Source organism: Desmodus rotundus, chromosome 5, assembly GCF_022682495.2.
Source record: "Desmodus rotundus isolate HL8 chromosome 5, HLdesRot8A.1, whole genome shotgun sequence".
Taxonomy (NCBI): Eukaryota; Metazoa; Chordata; class Mammalia; order Chiroptera; family Phyllostomidae; genus Desmodus; species Desmodus rotundus.
Window position 1 is genome coordinate 156,952,028 of NC_071391.1, and position 12,851 is coordinate 156,964,878.

General features: G+C 44.5%; 1 protein-coding gene across 3 annotated transcripts in view; it reads left to right on the forward strand.

Moving 5' to 3' along the window:
* Window positions 1-12,851, forward strand: part of LDAH (lipid droplet associated hydrolase) — a 78,565-nt gene that overhangs the window by 17,553 nt on the left and 48,161 nt on the right. For all 3 annotated transcript variants that reach the window (XM_024552498.3, XM_024552499.4, XM_045189619.2), the window contains exon 4: window positions 4,871-5,040. In XM_024552498.3, the coding sequence (XP_024408266.1) occupies window positions 4,871-5,040 (170 nt within the window). The remainder of the gene's footprint in view (window positions 1-4,870; window positions 5,041-12,851) is intronic.

The window sequence follows — 12,851 nt, forward strand, 5'->3', positions numbered from 1 at the left end:
TGTAATGATGAGTAACATAATACTGCTTTGTGTGCTTTTAAAACTTTACCTGAAGAGTAAACTGTATATTCATCTTGCCCGAAGCGTTCTTTAAGATGTGAAGTGCTGCCAGTCAAAGTTACTACTTACGGCTTTGGAGGAATGACAGTGGCAGGATGGGAGAGTGTACTAGTTGAGAAAATTCTGGTGTGAGACTCGGGGAGCTGCTGTCCAGACTCAGTCCAGCAAAAGGCTGGTGGAGAGCCGGTCTCCGGTCTCACCGGTTCTGGAGCCGTAGAGGACTTGCAAATGTTGCTTGTGTGACGATATATAGCAACACTTACACATTTATATTCAATGGGTAGGCAGACGTACACACACACACACGTGTGTAGTTAAATATATATAAATTTAGGCCATTATGATTACAATCAACTATGTAAAGTTGTCACCAAACAGCCACTGGGGTCCTGCTGACCGCCACCCTCGAGGTAAAATTCTAGAAGCAAAGGTTTGGTGATGAAGGAAAGGAGTCTTTATCCAAAAGCTCTATAGTTTTGAAATAACAGCTTTCCGTATGCATTAGTCACTTACGCCTATCAATTAAGGCTACAATTTTTAACTCTTGAGTTCCCCTGTCATTCCCCCTTTTTAATTATCTCATTTCTATAGGATTAGTTTATAAACTAAAACAACATAAGATACAAAAGCTACACAATTCTGGAAAAATGGCAGACCTCTGCCTCAGAGCCCAGCCCCTCCCAAAGAAGGATACCCAAAGAAGTATAGCCCTGCCACCCCCTGCCAGGCCAGCCCTACGCTGGCTGCCCCCGGAGTTCCTTCCCATCCAAAACACTGTCCTTTGGGAAACGCAGGCAGCTGCAGCGCAATCATCCAGGTGCCCTCCAGGAAGACGAGAGCCAGAGAGCCAGCCTCTGCCCTCCTTTTATTTTGAATCTTCCAGCCCGTAATTCTATGTGCTCCAGAGGCACTCAGCTTCTCAGCCAATCCCACCCTAAACTGTTACACATCTATAGTGATGTGCGAGTATTTATCTTGGGTAACTTGGAGAAGGCACAGGACCTTTTATGATGCCCCAAACCCTGTTCTCTTCTCAAGGAAATGCTCTTACTTCAGTGGAATTATAATTGTGTTTTTACTTTTTGTGTGTGTTCTCTTATTCGACTGAACTCCTTGAAGACAAGGAGAGTATATTCTATTTACGTCTATACTTTCAATATTACCACTGGCCGGTTAGTCACTGTTTTCTGTCAGACTAGCCAATTTGGTTCATGTGAAATGGAAGAAAATAGTAGTTCTCAGACCTACCTGGGTCCTGAAGCTGTAAGGGTGCATAATATTTCTATCCAAAATTGACAGAATTTTAGTAACTGCGTCAACCAATTTGAACAACTACAGGAAAAGTAAACGTGAAATACTGATATTACTTAATTTCTCTATGAACTACTGCTGCGGCCACCAGCCCGCAGTGTCCGCAGCTTTGTGGCTGAGATGAGACAAATTCACAGGCACAACTGAGTCCTGTGGAGGAAAGGGGATGGCACGGCCACTCTGGCAAGTGGAGAGTGCCCTGACCCTTGCCTTGACAGGCTTTTATTGCTTTCCTGGGCACATTACATTGAGGGTGGTCCTCATTTACTATGCCCAGTTCGCTTTAGGTAGTTACTTTTTACAGAAAACAAAGGAGAGAATATTGCTAATTACATCAGAAAGGAAGGATATTTGCAAATGTAAAGGGAAAAGTGGTTGAACTGGTTACACTCATCCTTTGGAGGTTTAGCATAGATTTTAGGAAGTTACTTTAAAGATATGCAGTAAACGTTTGCTGCCTCAATCCAGGGTGAGGGCATTTTAGCAAAAAGCAAGTCTCAAAGTGACTTAGGTACAATGCAGGCCTGATTCCCCACGGGAGAACCTATCCCTGGGCGAGGGTCCTGTGTGCCTGACCTCACTTTCTACTGGCCTCTCCAAGTGGGAGCTGGGCCCACGCCATGCAGGAAGGTCTCCTATAAACTACGTAGGAACAGATTAGATGTACTTTTTGAAGCATACCCCAGAATCAACAAGTGAGCTCTAAAGTAAGTTTCATAGAGACAGGTATAAGAAATTGGGTCAGGTTCTAAAAGGGAATTGTCAGTGTTACATTCAGGACCACATGCTGATAAAGCTACATTAACATCTACCAATTCAGGCAGTTCCCTGCTTAGAAACAGAGTAAGTTCCACATGTACTCAGTTGATTGTAACTTGGAGTACATTTTCCCTACAGAAAGATTGGTATAAATCATTTCCATATTATCATTCTTCTAATTTTGATACAATTAACTGTCATTTTTATTGCATTTTACAGAGAGTAAGCTGATGATTCCTAACTTTTTCAAAGTATATTAAAATAATAATAGGCATTGAAATATAGAGTCAAGTATGTAGACAGTCTTTTAACCTGGAGATTTTGCTAGTAAAATAATGTCCAGATGTCACATTTAAATTTTCTATCATTGATTATTTATTTATAGAAAGTACTTCCCCAATTAATCTCATTCCTTCAGCAAACACTAATAAGTAGTGTGTTCATCTTGGAAATCTGAGCAGTTCTTAGAGATAAAGCCCCATTTATCTCTGAAGTATTCATTTGGGTAATTGTTCGAATTATAGTGTTCATTAAATTTCATCTGAAATTGATTATTTCAGGACCTTATTTCTGGTTACAGTGAAGTTTAAAATGTTTGGTGCACTGAGCGCATTTTCTTTCCCTTTGCTCTATCCATGTTAAGGTTCTTGGTATATATTTGACGGAGGGTTTAAATGACAGGAATTGAAATGATAGAAGCATAACTTTCATTTCTCAGTTTATACCAGGCGTTTTGTATTACATGCTTTGAAAGTTATGCAAATGGCATTCCCAGGAAGCTAGAATTATTATCTCTGTTATATATGAGGAGACTGAAGCAGGGGGAAAGATTTGCCCAAGTCACACAGTGAGGTGCTCAGCTGGGAAACAGACCCAGGTTTATCTTGTTGCCAATGCTTGGGGTCTCTGTGCTGTACCACCCGTCCCAAAGAAAGGGAGACTGGCATTTTTAAATGCTGAGTGCTGTGAAAAATAGTAATGAAGAACTTGGGTTGCAAATGCTGTAGGTGTTGGATTGGGGGGAATCAGAAAACCACATGATCACTTGTGTGTGGAGTAACCAGAGAAGGTACACCGAGAGTAAGGGAGTATAAAGTACTCAAACCTAAAAAATAGTATTAAATAAACATTTGGATTTGTAGTCGTCAGGAGTCCTACCAAAGTCAGATTTCCAGATTCTATTTATATCGCTTCTCGATTTTGCTTTACGTTGAACTTCCTTGTTAAGTGGAGAATGAATTCTAGACTCACCTGGGGAGAAGGCTTAGGGCAGAATATGTCTTACCTGGGAGATCGGTAGTACCAGGGAAAGAGGGAACTGATCCTCATTGATTCAATAGGAAAAAGCCCTCTGATAACTGGTCTGCCAGGCACTGGGGAACAGAGATGAGTAAGACTGAATGGTACAGTAGGAGTAAGTCAGAGCAGTGCAGTCCGATGAGCACGGGGTGTGGCAGAAGCTGAAAGGAAGGCTGGTCGTCCAGGTGAACCAGGAGCACTGAAGGAAATGAAAACCGCAGGTACAGGCAAAACTGAAGATCACTGCTTCCTCGTGGGTTTGGGGCACCTTCTGAACAGTCCACACTGTGGCTTCTTACCGTTTCCGTCAGTACCCTGCAGGAGTCGCGGAGGCAAGAAATCTAGTATTCCAACGATCCAAATTTCAGGAAGCAATTGACTCCCTTGTGATATTTTGAAATATTACAGTCTGTCATTAGGGCCATCTGTATGTTCACAGGGAAAACGTGACGTTTTCTGTATTTATAGAATATCAGAGCTGGCAGCATCCTCAGAGCTTGTCTAGTCGGTTCGTATTTTCACTCAGCGACAGTATTTACTGTGTGCTAGTCACGGAGGACACAGAGGTGAAAAGATGGACCTCGCCTTCAGGGAGCTCACAGCCTGAGGCAGGAAACAGACCATCGCACAAGTGTGGTCAGGGGCGGTAGTGAGAGTGGAGCGCTGCTTCACCACAAAGGAGGCTCGTTTATGTTGCTTGGAGATTAGCTAGGTAAAGTCTTTACTAGTCTTGAAGGATGCAGAGGACAGTTCATTTGCGGAAGGAAGAGGGGACATTTCAGGTCAGGACCGTGCTTGTTAAAAGAAACAGCTTACAACATTTCTACTTAAGTTTTTGGTTCGAGTTCTTCAAAGATTATCTAAAATAATGAAGCACCGTCATGGATTTTGTAGTTGTTTATTAACAATATAAATTAGCCTCACCAGGGTTGTCAGTGTGTGGTCCTAGGACCAGCAACGTCAACATCTCCTGGAAACGCAGAATGCAGATTCTCAGGCTCCCACCCAGCCCCACTGAATCAGGGACTCCGGTGGTGGGGCCCAGCAAGCAGGCTGTAAGAAAGCCCAGAGGGTTCCGATGCATGTTCAAGTTTGAGGACCATTGGCACAAGCTTAGAGTAGTAGTTCATGGAATATTTGAGAGTTTGTGGGCTGTGAGGACAGAGAGACCTGGGTCTCCCCCTCTTACTGAACAAGTATGTGACTGTCGTTCTATCACCCACTGTCTGTGAGCTTCTATAAAATGAAGGTACAAGTACTTCCCTTCCAGGGCTATCGTGAGGATCGCTTGATATAATTTATTGGAAGTAGTGCCTAACACTGTAGCTAGTGCCTGGTAGGCTTTAAACAAATGGTAACTATTATTTTTTATAATATTTTTCCCAGTGAATTTATTACTTTCACATACTGAACAAAAACATGCACATATTTTTGGTTTTAGGTTCAAATGCTCAAGAAATCAAGGACATCTATGGACTCAGTGGTCAAATAGAACACAAGATAGCTTTCCTGAGAACTCACGTGCCCAAGGAAACCAAACTGGTGCTCATCGGCCATTCAATAGGCTGCTACATGTGCCTTCAGATTCTGAAGCGTGCCCCTGAGATCCCAGTAAGTATGCCTGAGGCTGACCGGAGGTGCCTGGTCGTGCACTCACACAGATGCCCCTCACCGTCCTTTGTTCGTGAGTCTCCTGTTTAACTGATAAGCAGAACAGAGAGAGGGTCCTTGGCAGCTGCCTTTAGCCTCTTCTCTGTATGACTGTGGGCCTGTGGAAGTGTATGTTCTGCAGTTTCCCTGATGTCTCAAAAATGATGCTGAAGGAGGCGGGAATTTTCCAACTGAAAGTCTTTTAGTCTCAACTTACCTGGAATTCTTAAGTTACAGGTAAATTGTTGTCCTTTATAAAAGAATATGTGAGGTCAGTCACTAGCTAAGACCTAGATAAGAATCTGTCTTTATTGGGAGAGTATTTTGCAAATATTCATGCTCCCTTTTAAAAGGAAGAAAACTTCTCATCATCATTGATAGGCAAATGGCTGTCTTGTCAGTTCTGTAGCCTGGCAGGCTTTTTGAGATTCTCATTGATTCATTCATTCATTCTTTCTTTCAAAAACACTTATTAGGTGCCACCACACACCAGAGACACCAGAGACAAAAACTTCTGCAAAGTGCCCAGGGAAGGGAGTGAACTGCAGGGGACTCCAAAACAAAACCAAACCTCATACTTTCACTAACATATACCATTGAAATAACCCATTGAATGGATGCGACTCACAACATAAATTATTTCTTCATTCAACAAACATATTAAATATTTGCTGTATGTCAGGCCCTGTGCTGTGTTTCGAGGACATCCCAATGAATAAGACAGCTTCGAGGTCAGGGTCTGACAGCTCTTGGAGGGGCCCGACCAAGCCTTTAGTGTGATAACTGCTCCCTAAGTAGCTGCAGGGTGTGTGGAAGCATGATGTGCCATTGAACCTGGTCATCTGAGGGCAACATAGGAAGTGACTCCTTCATTTTGCATGGCCTTCAATTTCTTCTGCGCCTTCTAACTCTCCTCTTGTACTGTGTTAGTGAGGTGGCCATCTTCATGAGCACTGCGACTTCGTGGTTCTGTTTGCACAGCTGCTGTGAGTCCTGGCTTGAGAGGCACGACACCTAAGTTCAAATACCTGCTGTCATATTTCGTCTGTGTGACTTTGGACAAGTTATTGGGTCTCTCCTTACCTTCATTTCTTCCTGTAAAATGGGGATAATAATATGTTCTTCAGAGGACTTTCTTGAGGAATTATATAAAGAATTAGAAGTGATGCCTAGAAGGTAAAAGTTTCCTATAGGTGTTAGCAACTGTTACTATGGAAACAACAGTGGAATCGTTGCCTCTGTCATTAGGTCAACTACTGTGTCAGTTATCTACCGCTGTATAACAAACCGCCCCAAAACTCAACCTCGTAAACCAATGCACATGTGTTCTCTCCCAGTTTCTGTGTGTCTGGGATCAGGCCACAACTAGTCGGGTCCTTGGCTTCAGGGTCTTTCATAAAACTTTAATCAAAGTGTCTCTTCTGAACATTTGGCTCGAGAAGGGTCTGCTTTCAAGCTCATTCACATGGTTGTTGGCAGGACTCAGGTCCTCGAAGGTAGTTGTACTTCGGGTCTTGGTTCACCACTGGCAGTTGGGTGGAGGCCACCGTCCATTCCCTAACGTGTGGAAATGGACTTTCTGACTTGCTTCAGGAGAGCAAGTGTGGGAGGAGACCCAGAGAAAGAGTCTGCCGGCAATATGGAAGTCACAACTGTGACCCAATTACAGGAACGATAACCCCGTTACTTTCACAGTAGTCTGTTTGTCAGAAGCAAATCGCCAGGCCCAGCCCCCACTAAAGAGGAGCGGCTTGCACTCCCAGGGGTGTCCAGCGCATGGCCTGTGGGCCACATGCTGCCCAGGATGACTATGAATGCGGCCAACCACAAAACTGTGCATTTACTTAGAACCTTTTTTTTGCTCATCAGTTTTCATTAGTGTTTGTGTATTTAATGTGGCCCAAGACAACTCTTCTTGCAGTGTGGCCCCGAGACGCCAACAGGTTGGACACCCCTGCTAGCGCACGAATATTAGAAGATAAGCAAGGTGAGCACCCCCGAGGGCCGTGTCAGAAGCTGCCTGTCCCACCACTCCTACAGTCAGGGGTTCACTTGTGTAGTCTACACCCGAGCATGCAGGCACACACACACAGCGCACTTGCCAGTGTAGGGAGTGATGCAGTCCCGTCAAATAAAATGCAGCAAACTGACATGAAACCTAATTTTGATTATTAGTCATTCCAGGTATTTTAAAAGCTTTAAAAACATGTTTTTAAAAAGAGTACTTGCATATTTGAAATAATAATAGCATTACTGTTTGTGACGGCTTATTTTATGTACCAACTTGACTGGGTAAGGAACACCCAGATAGCTGGTACAACATGACTTCGGAGTTTGTCTGTGAGGATGTCTCCAGAAGAGATTAGCATCTGAGTCAGAAGACTGAGGGGAAAAAGATCTGTCTTCACCATTGCCGTCTGGCATCCACCAATCCTTTGAGGGCCCAAGTTGAACAAAAACGCCAAGGGAGGGTGAATTCTTTCTCACTTCTTGAGCTGGGACATCCACCTTCTCCTGCCTTAAGACCTTGAGTCTCTGGGTTCTCAGGTGCTCAGACTCCAGGACTTACACCAGTGGCACCCCCAGTTCTGAAGCCTTTGGCCTTGGACCAACTCGTACGGCTGGCTTTCCCACTTCTCAGCTGCACGTGGCGTGTTGTGGGGCTTCATGGCCTCTGTAATTGCATGAGCCGATTCCTGTATGAAATCTCCATGTATCTCCTATTGCATCTGTTTCTCTAGAGAACGCTGGTGAGTACAATGTTGTATAAACACAGGGAAGAAAATATTTGTTTCCGTGCCCTTCAGTCTCTCCACTTAATCACAGATCTGTAGTTGGGGTTTTTGTTTGTTTGCCCCACATCCACCCTGCATGTGATGTATCGTTTCTCTAAAGAATCTGTGAAAGCCATTGTTCCCCACATTCGTTTCAGACCCATCTCCCTTTTTTGGCTTGCGTTCACGACGTCTGTTGGAAAAGAAGTACAATGCCTCCTACGGTTAGTGTAGCTTCTTCCGACTTCTTCAGCGTTAGAACTTGCTAATTATTGCTTTACTTTCAGGTGGTCCTGCCCTTGTAGGAATAGTGGTGAAAAGGGAAAAGGAAGATAAAACGTGAGCTTAACCTAGTCTGTTTGTGGACACATAACTCATGCTGTGATTACAGGGCTTTCAGAGAGACACGTGAAACTGTGTTTTCTTTAAAAGGGTGTATTTTAGAAAATAGCGTGTGCAATAAATTGTCCATAAAGGTCACACGGGGAGGAGGGTGAACATCTGTATGATTTTTTTACTATTCAAAAGCTTTATCTGGTTTCAATTAACTACATTGTTGGAGGCCCCCCCACCCCTCTGTAAACACCTGGCCCAGTTGATTTTGGTGGTGAGGTCCCTGCTGAAGTGTCGAAACTTCAGTGTCTTGAGGCGACTCGGAGCCGGCACAGTGCCCGCATGCCTGAAGTTAGCATGACACGCTCCATTTAAGATGCACTTGACAATCAAGTAAGTTTGTGTAAGCCAGAGTGTTGCAATCCCTAATCAGTTTGCCAAAAATAAGTTAGCTGTTATGTTTTATAACATATGAAGTGTGATAATAAGAAACTTGTGTTTCCATCTCCTCCGTTATTTTTACTGGAATATTTGACTCCCATAAGATTTTAAGGACATATGTGTAGTTTAGTAGCTGGTTTATTTGGTTTTGTTTTGATTCAATTCTTTACCATACTTTTGTAGCTAATTATAGGAAACTTTGGTCTTAAAATCATTGTAAGAGACGTATTGCATATTTTAAATATATTGCCTGACCTGTATTTTGATACACTTAAAAATTGGCGCTTTTCAAAATCTGGTATTAAAATATTTTTTAAGCAAATTTGGTACATAGAATTGTAGAAATTCTTAATAAGTTTTGACAGCAAAGTCCAGAATAAAAAACTTAAAAAGAGACTGAGAAAACAGCTAATTAGATGTTTGTTAAATATTAGCTGCCGTGACTTATAATAAACACAGTTTCAGACTCATGGGCACTTAGACCTGAGATGGGCTTCAGAGGCGGTCCAGCCCCGTTTTTCATCTCACGGAGGGCACTGCAGGAGAGGTGCCCTGCCAGGATTCCGCCTGGGCTCTGTCGGACTCCAGGGCTGGGGCAGAGTTATATTGGCTGTGGGTATATGGAGATATTTGGTGGCTCCTTCAACCTCTGGATATAGCAGAGCCTACACATGTTCCTGCAGTAGCCTCGTGTGACTCGTTTTGTCTCAGCTCAAGGGTTAAGAGACCCCAATTTGGGGTGGGGCAGAGCCGGGGGTAACGTGGGAACAGACCAGTAGTAGTCCTAGCCCTCTATCTAGAATCTTCTTTCTCTCAACACCAGTCCTGCGTATGTTCAAAATGCACCATCCGATTTTGCCAGTAGATTGTCTGCACAAAGCCATGGTTGGGGGTCGAAAGCCCTTGATTCTTACCTGGGCTCTGCCCTGAGACATGAGATGAACTTCCAGTAGTTTCACCTTTATTTTCCTCTAAGAATTTACATAATATTTAATGGTAATACCTCCTCTCCTTCCAGGGCTATCAGATCCTTCGAAACTTCATTTTTTGTATTGTTTGGCCTTCCTTTGGGGAAAATGCACAATAACTAGAGCTTCCTTTGTCTGTCTGGTTGGCAGAAATATCTTCTCTCTAATGAAATTTCCAGATTACTTACACTCACTCCCTTAAGCACCAGGCTATTTTATCCAGTGGGATAGAGATTTGTCTAAAATATTATTTACTGATGAGCCTTCTTCAACAATGCATATTAGTTATGGCAGAATCAGTGACCCAAGGACCTCACTTTGGTAGTGTTACACTACAGTAAAGTACAACTAAAGGGATTCTGCCTCTGTCCTGAAATGTCTTAGCTAATAGTGCTTTTTTTAAAAAAATACTTCTAGTGTCTGTTTGTAGTTTTTCTACCTCCTCCCTTAGTATTAGGTGCCACTTCTGTTTCCTACTTATAGTTTGTGGCTACTAATTTGCTGTGGGTAAAGAAAACGGGTAAGTATGTTGGAATCTTGTCTCAAGAATGAACAAGTCTTAAATGAAGACGTAAGAGGAAACCTGAGTACCTCTTTGACCTAAGAGGCAAAATTGAGTACGTGGATCTGTCACTGTTCAGAGCCCAGAACTTTAGAAACTCGAGGGACACCCCAAGTGCAGTGAGAAGCTTGGACAACTTTCCCGGAGGGTCAGAACAGCATGTTAGATGGTGTGTTGATTCAGGAGCACCTCTCATCTACGTTAGGGGAAAACGTCAGTTCCACTGTTCTGCGGACAGCGTGGTCAGTGAGACTGCGGTGGGCTTTCGCGGTTGAGGGACCTTCGCGTCTACAGTTAGGCGTGCTTGTGCGAACATCCCGGTGGCAGGCAGCATTGCTACCTTGTGTCCAACTCTCAGGTAATCTGGAGCGGGGCGGGAATAGCTGTCGTCAGAGCCCTGTCCCCACACTAAGTGTGCGAAACGCAAGGCAAATGAGGCAGTGCTGTAGGCTCTGAGTGTTTTGAAGAGCGAGGTGGCTCCTACCTACCTGGGAGTGTCAGAAAAGGCCTGATGAAAGAGCTGGTACTTGAACGGGAGGAGGGTGAGTCCGAGTAGAAGGGGAGAGTTGGGGGTTGGGTGATGGGGGCCGCCATGAGTTGTGAGCAGTGGTTTTACCGCTGGGCACGTGAAGAGAGCGGTGAGCGGTCCGACTTGCACGCAGTGTAGTGTGCGTGAGCAGGGCGGGGGGGGGGGGGGGGGGGGGGGCTGAGAACCTAGGCCGTGGGCTCGGGACTTTGGACTCCTATTTTCCTGACACCAAGAAGCCACTGAAGGGCCTGGGGTGTTAACGGTCCTACATCGGGTAAAGCAACCTGTACTGAAAAGAAATGGGGAGAGAGTGTAGGATACAAAGTGAGCAACCAAGTGATGGGTGAGTTTACTAGTCCAGATAAGAAATAATGAAGCCAGGATATGGGGTTGCCAAGGGCAGTTATTGAAAGACAAAAGAAACAGGTCACAGATGCGTGTGAGGGGCATGACTTTATTTGGCGGAAAGGAGGCTGGAGACAAGGAAAAGCAGAAGGTGTCATAATTTTCCAGACTGTGGGCTGCAGTCGTTAGTGGCCCCTGAAATCGCCTCAGGGCGCTGCAGCCAGGGGTCCGGTCCCACAGGCAAGGCCGCACTACCGCCGCCCCGTGCCCCGACACAAGTCTCCGGAGGGCAGGCTGCCTGCTGTCACTCTCCCCGGGCTCTCTTACTCCAGGATCCAGACTGTCGAAGTAACTGCTCTCTAGAGTGTTCCGATCTCATGGCAGGGGACAGGAGAAATAGTGAACCACATACTGTATTTTAAAACCTCTGCTTGGAGGGGGCTGTCACTCCTCACACTGCATTGGATGAGCAACTTACATGACCAGGTCTGCCAACAGTGAGGCTGCAAAGTATAATCCTCTACTGAGAGGGAACGGCGAAACAGTGTCTGGGCAGGGGGTGGGGAATATATATATATATAAAGTAGAGTAAACAAGGATAGAAAATACTGCAGTGTTGGATTCTATTAAAGGCAAGTATCGTGAAACTTTTGTTTCACTTTTTATGAGTGTGTGTGTTGATGTCCTAGATTACAATGTAGAAGGTATATCTTTCTGTGGGTCAAGGTAAAAAAAAAATCAAATAGACTAAAATATATCACAGAAGCTAAGTGGAGAGAAGGAAAATGTCAAGAAAGTTATGGATATGCGGTAAAGATGGCCACCGATTCTTTGCCATTCCTCTTAAGAGGTGAAGTCTCTTTTCCTTCCACTTTCAACTTGGGCTGGACATGTGACTAGGTTTCACCAATGGGGTACAGTAGAAGTGATGTTCTGGCACTTCTGAGCCCTGGCCTTAAGGGTACTAAGGGTACTGGGAGCTTCTGTGTCCTCCCTCTTGGAAGCCAGCTGCCACGTAAAAAGTCCACTGGATGATGATGCACCAGGTGTGCGGGAAACCTTGGACTGTAGGGCTTATCCCGTCTGCTGCTAAACACATCCAAGGGAGTGACCCATTGGAGCAGGAGTCCAGCAGAGCCCTGTCCGACCTCTAGACCACGCAAAATCAGAAAGAGTGATCGCTGTGGTTTTAGACGGGGGGTGGGGGTGGGGGAGGATGCCATGTTATGTAGCAGGAGGTGAGGGTTGCAGAGGGAGTGTAACAAAGGCTAAAGACAAAGGGAACTTAAGGCTCCAGGTATTAGTAGTCAGAAGAGAACATTTTTAGTGAAATAGTGAGAGGAGGGTGCAGGTGAGAAGTGGGTAGTTATCCAGGAATTGGCCAGCGAAGGGGAGAAGACAGCACGATGGCTTAGGGAAGAAGCCGGGGAAGAGAATGTCTTTGTCCTGTAAGCGGGAGATAGTGTAACATGTGCCGAGGCAGCAGTCCGTGCAGACAGAGACGTCGGAACATTCGTTGGCATGGGTGTCCTTCTGTTTGTTTTTTAGGCACACTTGAAAACTAGGAAAATTGAAGTTTTCTTAATCTTTGCATCTTGCAAACATGTTTTTGAGCCTCATCTTTGTTCCTTATTTAAACCTAGAAACCTCAGTTTCTGAAATTGCTGTACTGTCTTTTCTAACAATTACACCCAACATTTGTTTGAGGTTTACAAAACATGTTCACATGTAACAAGGTCATTTAACAACCTGATTTTTCCCTTTGTACAGAGAAGGACAGAAATTGAACTCAGAAGACAGTGCTCAGAATCCTAGAATCG